This window comes from Sinohyriopsis cumingii, chromosome 5, assembly GCF_028554795.1.
Source record: "Sinohyriopsis cumingii isolate HCF-2022 chromosome 5, ASM2855479v2, whole genome shotgun sequence".
Lineage (NCBI taxonomy): Eukaryota > Metazoa > Mollusca > Bivalvia > Unionida > Unionidae > Sinohyriopsis > Sinohyriopsis cumingii.
The window spans coordinates 52,127,366-52,139,608 of NC_142965.1; the positions used below are offsets into that span (position 1 = coordinate 52,127,366).

General features: G+C 34.4%; 1 protein-coding gene across 8 annotated transcripts in view; it reads left to right on the top strand.

Moving 5' to 3' along the window:
• LOC149799161 (A disintegrin and metalloproteinase with thrombospondin motifs 18-like) overlaps nt 1-12,243 on the top strand; it is a 78,224-nt gene that overhangs the window by 52,756 nt on the left and 13,225 nt on the right. For all 8 annotated transcript variants that reach the window (XM_089958331.1, XM_089958332.1, XM_089958337.1 and 5 more), the window contains 4 exons: nt 98-233; nt 1,066-1,253; nt 2,728-2,845; nt 7,186-7,275. In XM_089958331.1, the coding sequence (XP_089814457.1) occupies nt 98-233; nt 1,066-1,253; nt 2,728-2,845; nt 7,186-7,275 (532 nt within the window). The remainder of the gene's footprint in view (nt 1-97; nt 234-1,065; nt 1,254-2,727; nt 2,846-7,185; nt 7,276-12,243) is intronic.

The following is a 12,243-nucleotide window of genomic DNA, read 5'->3' on the forward strand; positions in this document are numbered from 1 at the left end:
ATTTTTGTTGTTTTGTTTTTATTGGGGAGGGGGGTAGATTACATATAAAGTAAGAAAGAGAAATAAATAAATCAAAATTTTAATATTCGTATTCCAGCCGTGCAATAATGACAGCTCTGATGCCTCAGTTCTGATAAGGCAGAGGGCTGGGGAAGTTTGTACTGGTCTCATAGCATCTGGTGCTTTCAGCGCTGACCTGTACGATGGCACTGGAAATCGCTTCCACTACATGGGTAAAAACCTCGTCAACAGGTTATGTTATGATTCAAGTAATAGTAACAATTACTCGTATTTGCGTTGGATACAAAGTAATACCTTCAGAACCCATGAATACAAGTATTTTGCCATAAATATTAATGAAAAGTGAAAGAAATATACAAATGCAAAAATTAACACATGCATGCGTAGGCCGCGTTCGAATTCCTACAGGTGTAATTACTCTGAAAAAGGTATGAAGCAGAGAGACTAAATGCCGAACGTGATGTTTGGTTAGTATTTCAGTTACTAACAGTTTTAAAACACACTCAGGTTAACAGAGATATGAAGAAAGTTTAATGTGAATGGAAACGAATTGGTTCACGAACATATTTGTCCAAATACCTTGTTTTCTTAAGTACTTCACTGAAGAGCTTCAAGCGACTGTCTGAAATTTCACAGTTAAGTAGGTTGTGGCCAGTCACTTTTGTCACAGATCAACAGTGCAGTTTCAGCTCGAGATAATGGCAGATTTCTTAGATGTAAAGAAGAGTTTATTCGACGAAAAGGGATGTGGTTTCCATTTCCGACGCAGCATATCGGAAGCATGCTGACAGTATATATATATATATATATATATATATATATATATATATATATATATATATATATATATATATATATATAGTTCCACTGAAAAATAATTAGGGTTCAGTAGCATAGATGCTCGGACATCAAATATTTTTCAGAATATATTGCTTGAGTCCGAGTAAATCAAATTAACTAATACCCTCTTTGTGCAATGATATACGAAACGCATGATCTGCCATAAGGTAGTGAGGACACTTTTGACATATCTCCTTCCAACAGAATATGCGACCTGCGAAGTGTCATGCACTCCCAAGAATGACTACAAGCCCAGCAGCTATCAGCGGTATGGTTTGATGCCGGATGGGACCCCCTGTAGTACGAACAGTCTGGAACCCACTTATGAGGAGAGCATTGGAGCACCCGGATCGACTGGGAAGGTTGCCGCCTGCCTTCAGGGGTATTGTAAGGTGATATGCTAAGCTCTGAGTAACTCAGTACTCTAAACTACTACTACTACTACTACTACTACTACTATTATTATTATTATTATTATTATTATTATTAACAATAATAAACATTTAAACACTTTTAATAGCAATTTTATTATTTTCACTAATTTTGTACATCCTTCTCGGAACCTCGACGGTGTTGGTAGTTTGAGCCATGTGAATTAGTTTAGTTGTATTTCATTTAAATTGCTTTGAAGAACTATGTCGCAATACCTTTCATACTTTTCTTTCGATAATTTAATTTGAAGTAACCATTACTTCTTTTCCATTATAATTTTAATTCCTAGGACTAATCAGGCATTTTAAGAAAATACTATTTTCGTTCAATTACAGCTTATACATTAAAGTAATTATGATCTGTCCAACTTATATACTTGCTATACTAATGATCTGTCCAACTTATACACTTGCTATACTAATGATCTGTCCAACTTATACACTTACTATACTAATGATCTGTCCAACTTATACACTTACTATACTAATGATCTGTCCAGCTTATGCACTTGCTATACTAATGATCTGTCCAACTTGTACACTTGCTACACTAATGATCTGTCCAACTTGTACACTTGCTACACTAATGATCTGTCCAACTTATACACTTACTATACTAATGATCTGTCCAACTTATACACTTACTACACTAATGATCTGTCCAACTTATACACTTGCTACACTAATGATCTGTCCAACTTGTACACTTGCTACACTAATGATCTGTCCAACTTGTACACTTACTATACTAATGATCTGTCCAACTTATACACTTCCTATACTAATGATCTGTCCAACTTATACACTTACTATACTAATGATCTGTCCAACTTATACACTTACTATAATAATGATCTGTCCAACTTATACACTTACTATGTTAAAGACCTTATCGAAGTTTAGTTTTCACAAAGGCAGGTTAAACCACTTCACATATATAGCACCTTTTTCATTCAATGCAGAATAGCTGAAAGTAAGTTTCGAAACATCTGTATACATTTCATATAAATTACAATTATGATAACTATTTTCACTTCGTTTATCTGTATCTATTAATGAACACACTAAGCTCTGCTTTCAGATTTTGTAAAATTTAGTCTCAGAACCCGATATTTCTAAATTGGTAATAAACATTTAGTTTTCGGCCGCGTGTGGCGCACTTAGCTCAATAATCGTAACACGTATTTAAAGATCTGTAACTTTTTTTACTTTATTTATTAAGACTGAGAGGTTAAATAGCATGCGCTTAAGATTTTTTTTTTTTAGTTTCGGTTTGACTGGCAGAGGGTAATTGAAGACTGACTATATATGGACATTGCAATATTATATACTTTAAATTTACGTAAGGTTTCGTCAGATATTAAAATTATTTACCTCTTAAAAGAAAACAGAATCTTTCCTCTGACGCAAGCATTTTTTGATCAATCCATTGCAGGTGTTTGGTTGTGATGGGAAATTGGGTAATGAAGTGCGAGATAGGTGCGGTGTGTGCGGGGGAGATAACTCTACGTGTTACGTAAATGAAGGTGTATTCTTGGTTAATACAACTATGGGTAAGTAGTCTGTTACGAATCTATGGTCATAAACTAAGTAACAGAAAGAAGCAAAAACAACACCATTTTTAAAACTTAACAAATAACTTAATTATCAAAGTAACAAATGAAACTGTGAGAGGAACTTAAAGTATTATGATTTGAAACTAAAATAATCCTGAAAAATGTTGTATAAAAACCAAATAAATGGAAAGTTCCGTATACATTTCAAAAACGGAGATGTACAGGTACACCATGGCTCGTGATGTTCTCAAGATGGCGTCGTCAAGAAGTTTTTCCTCTCGAATAATATCTAAGTACAACATAAAACATGTATGCAGACTTAAAACAGGAACACAAGAAATGATGATGATTCCAAAATTGGAATGAATCTGATTTAGTTCTTTCCTTATATTCACCTTCTATTGCGACTATATTTCACAATGTACCCTATGTAATGGATTAAACAACACATTTTGTCTCAAACTTACTTATTCATGTGATCTACCCCAACAAATGGGATGTTACTGAATTCTTCTAGTATCGTGTAGTACTCTCCGGTGGCCTAGTGGTTAGAGGGTCCGCCTCAAATGCAGGAGGTTGTGAGTTTGAACCCCTGCAGTGTCATGCCAAAGACTTATAAAAATAGTACTAACAGCTTCCTCGCTTGGCGCTCAGTGTTAAGAGGTTGTGTTAGGAGTGGTCGGCCTGGTGTCAGGACAATGTGGCTGGGTGGGACGTAATGCTATATGTCTGCGGCATGATGACTCAGTGCTAGACATCACTATAAGCTGCTACACTGCACACATCTCAGAGACATGACTGAATTGTTTTTAAAATTACGTTAAAAATCCATATCACACACACACACACACACACATACGCGCGCGCGCGTATCATCTAAGCCCCATCAGCCAATGAAATTAATGCAATGGTGACACTAGGTCTTATTCTTAAAATTATTATTAATAATTGTCAACAGATGCGTCAGAATCTATAGATCCTATGCAATTTTACGCTCTTAACGGATTCGCGTCACATAGTGTTATGTATATTTGATTTAATTATATCTGATTTAATATATATTTATTTCAATTTAATTGTCATATTTTATATAAAAATTATTTTTCATTACCTGCTATTGTAATGTAAATTTATTCACTGGAGACGATACTTTTTCCAGGAAATAGTTTGACCTTGACTGTTCGTTTTGTAAACACCAGGTGTTGATATAGATCCTGACCTTGATTCAAAATTAGTAGCAACCACGTAAACAAGTTCTATTCTTATTTGAAAATGATTGTTTGTTGTCAAGGTCTTTTTTATTTTTTTTATTTCTTAGAGTAAAATTATTAGTTTTAGTCAGGACCACACTGGGGGTACGTGATCTTTAACAAGTAATTAATTTCGACGAGGTTCTTGAACATGATCACGTGACCCAATTTTTGCGTTTTAGAATACGATATAACCTTTGTTTTGGAGAGATATTCTCAGTAGTAGTTGGGAACTTACACTAGAAGTTGTATGTTGTGCTGTTTGGAGTTATTTCAAATTACTTGGATTCAAGAGGATTAATTCCTTTTTCCTGGAAAACAGGTGCGCTCATTTTAAATTGTTTAACAAGGACAGCTTTAAAAAAAAATGTATTCAGATTTCCAAAACCGGAGTGATAGTTCTTGTTTCTACACTGTAGACTTCAACACTACATATTACAGTATACGTCATGGTCTTCCATCTTAGATTCTTTGTCGGGACTCGAACTAGATATTACTAAAACATTTTGTTATTAGGACTTCAAACATTTTTTCGTGGATTATTCTTGGATTATTTTTGGATTTGATTCTTAAAACCGTAAGTTCATATTTTTTTTCTTCATTTTTACAGAATTTTCCAGGTAAATACGTTATTATATTTTTCAAAGTTTGTTTTTTCACTCTTTCTTGTGTAACTGTTTTTTCGAGCCTAAACAGGTAACATAAGAATTGGGGCTAGTCAGGGATTTGAACCCGGGACCTATCGCACCCCAAGCGAGAATCATACCCCTAACTAAACAAAGATATTCTCTATATTTTACAGCCATTAGTAAAAAAAAATGCAATATTTAACTAAATATCATGTAACAGGAGTTACAAAAGTGTAGATATACCTAACAAATCGTATTATTTTACGCCATTTCATATCCACTATGACTGCTTAAAAGCCTTCTGTTTAGTTTCAAATGTAATGTTCGACTGGGTTGCTGCACCACTTTGATAAACTGAATATGCAAAGATTTCTTTCCACAAACGTTTGTGTTACATACGTATCTTAATACACAGGTACCGAAATGAGAGAAAATGGTGTAAATATGTTTAAGAAATGTATTTACAAACATATCATTTATATCTTAAATGAAATAATATTGAGTAAATAATTTATTCCAGCTGTCATGACTTGTTCGGCATTTAGCGTCAGCTATCAGTTTGCTTATTACATGAATTTACTATATTACAGCAGCCATAAGAAAATACATCTTGGTATCACCTTTACTACGGTTGCTCTTGATTCAATGAACGGAGATGTTTGATGTTCTAGTTCAGAGCAACAGCATATAACTAACTTGTGACCTTTCGTCCGAGTCACCAGGATTTAATTGGTAAAACGTATTATGATCATCGATGTGAACATCATTCATCATGCGACTTTAATGATTTCCTCGACGAAAAAATATGGTCTCCTTTATTTTCATGTCATGTCTCCCTTGACAACCCCTTGATGGTCGATTATTATTGCATTGTTGTAAACATTTGGCCATTAAGTCATGCTAACTATGTTGAGTAATAATGTATTATCAAGCATGGATGATTAATAACAATATTTTCTAGTAACATTTCAAGTTCAGAAAAAAACTATGGTAGCGGCTGGAGGAGGAGGAGGGTTGGCGTTGCAGAATCATTGTTGTGTCTTTTCTTCTAAACAATGTATGTGGTATATTTGTTCACGCGTCCGAGTCTTTTTTTCACTGTTCATAACGTAAGCAGATGTGTCTTAAGGTTTTTAGCGTTCTGGATCTTCATTGTGCAGACATTGATGGTCCTGATAGGACAGATGGGGTCCATTTGAGACCTGGAAATCCAGTAAAGGGAAATCAGGAAATGTTTGCCTGTGTAAAACTTGATTGTGTTTTTATTTACTTTACACCTTTATTTATTTATATTTGCTCATTTTAATTACCTTTCGTTTCCAACATGTTCGTTTGCTCTTTTAATCTGTTGGAGACTAAATGCATCCATAGAAAGCACAGTTTGATATGATACTTGGTCCAGGACTAGTTGTTAAGAGCTCACTGATGCACACTCTGAATAGTACGGCATTTCAAGGTTAAGGATACGCTGGAAACGCGTACAGGGCGCTTAGATAAGTATGCTGTTTACTACGGACACAAAACAGTTTACATTAAACATTCTTTCCCTGTTACTTTAAAGATCTGTGTAGTCTCTATGAGACTATTCATATGTGTGGATTACTCATATATGTTCTTGCTCCTTTTTGTTTTCTGTGTCAGGCAACCTTGCTGAAATATATCTTCATGGTTGTACTTCTTTCTTCGAATCTAAAACAGTCTAAGAACATTGGGATGTTCTTATTCTCCTTACTTCTCTTCATCTACGATTGTTTTCATGTAACGATGAGGTTACAACTCATACCTTATTCCCGATAGCATTAGTGCAACTGACAGTAAGGGTTTGTCATGTGTTGGTTTGTATCAGTTAGACAGAGGAAGTGATAATACTGTAATGTTTTAGGTGAAGACGTGTTCGGCAGCTTCATCTTGCACCCTATCATTTTGTGAAAACCTCCTCCTCATGTGTTTTTCACTCATACCTAAACCGGAACTGATACTTATCAAACAGCACTCCAAAGCTATCCAATTAAAATCAGATCTCCACATTTCTGCGTGGATATCGAACAGACAAGGAAAACAGTGTCTGTTTTGGTGACATATGCCTTCTTATTTTTTAGTAGCCTATCAGATAAAACGTTGAAAATGCGTGTTGGGAAGAGTTATCAATGGTAACCATATGTATTTTCACACATGGCAGACAACGAGATAAATGGTGAAACTCAAACATATGAAGTGGAATGTTACATGTTATGCGAGTCTACCATTACTGACTATGTAGGAGGAATGCATGTGTGTGTGTGTCTATATATATATATATATATATATATATATATATGTGTGTGTGTGTGTGTGTGTGTGTGTGTGTGTGTGTGTGCTTGGATAGAACAATTAGTCTCGCTATTTTGTCCCTAGATTTAATATTTTGGCCAATTTCATAAGGAAGGGATATCAAAACATGTTCGTTTTCTACTCCTAGGTGAGAGGGTTGTCGTGGCAACGCTTCCAAATGGTACCTACAAGATCCTCTTTTACTTCAAATGGGGAGATATGAGACAGAATTACCTTGGTAAATCATTATTATAATATTTCAATTGTCATTATTGTTTCAGAGTACGTTTTAATGACCTGGTCAGGGATTGGGATTACAGGGGAGGGATGCAATCAATGTGTAGAGTGTACTCATCCCCAGTGAAATCTATGAAACATGCTCGGAAATAATTCAAGAGAGAGAGAGAGAGAGAGAGAGAGAGAGAGAGTTCGGTGCACTGAATAGAGGTACTAATAGGGTGTCCTGGTCATGAAGTTATATTTTTCCATTTATAAAATTATGGCACGCAATGAGGGAAAACAAGGAAATAATGTACTACTTGACCAATATGTCAAATGGTTTACATACTATGATTAGGCATCTTAAAATGTGGGTTAATGTTTTGAAACGTGATCGTACTTACCGCATTTCCTCTTATTATGCACATGCGCATTTCCTTGTGTACAAGAACAGTAGTCGAATTCAACGTACAGTTTGATGCATGCTCCTTCTGGCTGGGCTTATTGTATATTTTACAGAATACACTTTTATTGATTTAACGTATGCGAGAAAGCACATAGACAATATAATACGTAATTCATATACAACGTACTGTTGTAGGGATAAATGAACGAATTAAAAAGATTGATATAAAATTGTGTTCATATCAATCTTAGAAGAAACAAATATATAGACGGAGAGAACTAGACAGCGAATGAAGATACTCGGCGTTCGAATGCATAATACACATATGTACCTCGGTATTTTAGAGTTGCACAAATCTTTATTTAGCTTATGCATATTTGGTGTCTGCCATTAATATTGATCAATATAACACTTTCTAAGCGAGAGGTATGGAGAACATATTAAGACAAAATGATATTCGTATTCGATCTCATTATTTACACAAAGTTCACGTGACCTTTCATATCTTTCCTTCCCTATATGTCTACCAGTTTCGATATTTAACGGGTGCGATTAAACTCTTAATGTACTTAAAGCATTTCTTTGACTACCAAAAGACAATTCTTCTAAGATAAGAAGTGTGTGTGATTTTGAGTTTTTGCGTAGCTTTAACAATTTGACAGTTTATTGTGATGTCTAGCACTAGGGCACCATGCCACAGACATGTCGCATGATGTCCTACCCAATCAGATTATCCTGACACCATGCCGACCAGTCCTAGCACTAACGTCTTAATGCTAAGCGCCAAGCGAGGCAGCTCCTAGTACCAATTTTAAATGTCTTTGGTATGACTCGGCCGGTGTTCTAACCCACGACCTCCCGCATCTGAGGCGGACGCTCGAATCACCAGCCCACCGGAGAGGTCAACATAAGAAGTGGTTTCGATCATAACTTTTATATATTTGTGCATGTATGAAGTTTTCGAGGCAACTGTTGAACGTCAGTCAGAATGAAATATGTAATTTGCTGATTGCTGAAAAAGCGATAACAATACAAGATATATGGACTGAATTAGGTTAGTACAAGAATAAATTAGGGTACTACCCGTCTGAAATAGGGTAATACCAGACTTACTTAGAGTAATACCAGGCTGAATTAGGGTAATACCAGGCTAAATTGGGGTAATACCAGGCTGAATTAGGGTAATACAAGAATGAATTAGGGTAATACCAGGCTAAATTAGGGTAATACAAGAATGAATTATGGTAATACCAGGCTGAATTAGAGTAATACCAGACTGAATTAGGGTAATACAAGAATGAATTAAGGTAATACCAGGCTTCTCCAAATCCTGAGTTCAATAGAATAGCTCTCACAATAACAAAGCAAGTTTTTATTATTGTTTCTTTGGCAACCTGTTAGCGGTAATTGTTATATTTTTTAGAAATATAATTACTTTTGTTTAGCAGTTTTAAACAGTACACAATATTATTCACATATATATTCAAATAAAGTGGATATTGGCCCAACTGTCCATATATAAACATATTATTGGTAGTTCCACATCTAGTAACCACCTGCATTATTTTCTATGTATCCGTTCTATATTTTCTGCTTTTAAAAATCTCCACATGTCACAGCCGAAACACGAAATGGGAGATACACAAGAATCAAGTAAATCAAACATAATCATTACTGGACATTGTTTATTGTTAGTATTATTCAGAAGTATGCTAATTGCTTTGACACCTTTTGCAGCAATAGTGTTTGTAGCACATCGAAACGATCCTCTGTTGGCAAAAACTAGTCCTAGATAACTACAATTAACTACAGTGTTGTGAAATACATCTCCGTATATTAATGAAACGTCGTTTATTATAACTCTTTAATGAACAAAAGCATAACCTTTGTTTTATTAATATTTACATATAGTTTCCCTCATGTACAGTATGCTTGTAACTTATTTAAGGATGCTTATAGACCGTCTGCTGTTTCTGAACGTATCACAGTATCGTCAACATTTAGAAACATTTCTTCTAATATATGTACGCAACTATATTGGATTGTAATGCAATTTCCAGATAATTTATATAAAGAGAAAACAGAAGTGGAGAGATGCTATCTCATTGAGGATGTCCAATTGAACAATGGCAATAGTTTGAGTATTTGTTTAAGTGCTTTACCCATGACATAAATGATCTTATCATTGTTAATCTTTTTCCATTCAATCCGCATTTTTACTACTTTTTCGCCATAAACGTGTCTTTTCCATATAATCAAATGCTTTTTTCAAAGTTAGTGAAGGTACTGGAAAGCATTTACTTTTCTTCAGGTAGGTTTTGAAGCAAATAATTTAATATACAAATGGCGTCTACTGTACTATTATTCTTCAGAAAACCATATTGTGCATCAGTAATAACATCTTTTGTAATTGCCCAAGCGGACAGTCTTTGATTTAATATGCAAATAGACACGTTCTCCTATACAGCTAAGCAATGGTATCACTCCATAAATATTTGCATCGGAATCATTACTGTTGTAAAAAAAAAAAATAATTTTTGACCCTTGCTCCAAATTGAAGGATAAATACCGCTGCTAAATATTATATTAAAACGTTTCAGCATTTGGTAGAAGTGGAAATGGCTCAAAGCATTCATTCAAAACTGAGTCAAGAATAATTATTTAAACGTTTTTGGAGTTTACAAATAGTCCAAAACTCACGCGGACTTCCTTCTCATAATTCATGCAATTTATGCCCTTTGACTCAGTTGTAGAGTAACGCGTTCGGCAGAGCTTTTTGTATTCTGCTTTTTTCATTATGTAATTCGTTCTCTTTACAGTGGATTTGAAAGAATTTAATTAATCAAAGTATTTTCACGTAGTTTCCTTTTATCTCTACGTTTACCATTAAACCAAGGAGCATTCGTTTTAATAGAGACATACAATTTTCCATTCTGCAAATCCACCTGTTTCTTAAAAATATCGATTTGCATTTTTGAAATAAATAGCGCGAATGCTTCGGCTTTCTCACCGATATATGGTTGGTCTCCGATTCCAGTAGTACTAAGTATTTTCCGATTTCCCAGTGTCACATTGTATATCAGCAAGGAACACAGTTTTAAAATCTGGATTCCATTTCTTTTGTTAATTTGTAAATTTCATGTAATTCTCTTGATGTATGCTGTATTTAATGAGAAGGACAATGGACTATGATTTGAAAATTCTGTAAAATCTTATACTCTGAAGCTTTAAATGAAGGAGAAATTAATCTCAGCAATCAAACATGACAGTCAACTGCAATATAATTTTGTGTTGGTATTAAGAAGAAAATGCCTATTAAATGTATTTGTTTGACATTTTCACGGCTTTTCCATCGTGTTTTCAATTTATTTAGACATTTTTGAAACTTTAATCCTAATGTTTACTTTTCCAAATAGTTGCTCGTACAGTGAAGCTGCAAGGCTAATGAAATCTGGCATTCATGTTTGTTTGCACATGTAAACAGTCTGTTTAGATTTTCCTGCCATTGTAGCAATTTCATAACATGCAACATAAATAGACATGCTCAAAAGCCATCAATGATTAGTGGATTTATTAGACTCTGTTGACAAAATATTCATTTATAGGAAGTGCAGTCAATAATCTGCTTTGCTGAAAGAGTAAAATATGAAATTCGGATCACCCTTCTTAAGTATTTAATTACATTCATTTGATTAATAATCATCTATTCTAATGAATAATGTTAAGGTTTTGAATACAGTCTGTTAAAGATGTTTTATGGTCTGTTTTTGGTCTGCCCTCTACATACTGATAAAAGAATTCCCAAGATGAACACAGTGTTTTTCTAGCAAGAAGCTATTTCTTAATCCAGTCCTTGAACCAGTGTTATATCTGAGCAAATTTTGATTCTAGATATAACAAACATATATATAGACATGCATACTCATCGTTATTTTTTTTATCCCGTAATTGAACCGAAATATGTGCGTAAGCGAAATAGGAACGGGAAAGCCCTTTTCTTTCCAATTCCACCCCCCCCCCCCGGTCAGGATGTTTTTCAACTGTTTTTGTACGTCATCCAGAGTAACATTACTGGTGATATGTTTGGCTTTGGTATTAGTTATCTGACTGATAAAAATCACACCTTTATTAAATTCCATTTTAACGCGATCTAGTGGGTAATGCTTTCCAGTAATATGAAACACATCTTCACCAAATTTAACATGCTATTAGCAGACAATGAAAAGACTAAAGTTCGGCTAGATAATGTTCCTTTTGTTATAAATATAACTTAGGTATGATAAGAGTACGTGCAAAAATTCCAATTCAGTTTGTACCAAGTCATTGTGAGTAATTGTCCGCAAGACACTGTGGCAAAACTGTTACTGAAATTAGCATTAGCCTTATTTTACCGGCTCACATTTCACTGAACTTTAACAGTGTCAAGGTCTGTGGTTATCATTTTTAATGTGATGAATTACTTTTTCACGAAACTGGATGGTTATTTCTATTAAACAATACTACAGTGGACTATAAATTTAAAAATACAAGATTGGTAATTCGCCTACATAAATATTGAACGTATGGAAGTATTTAAACATT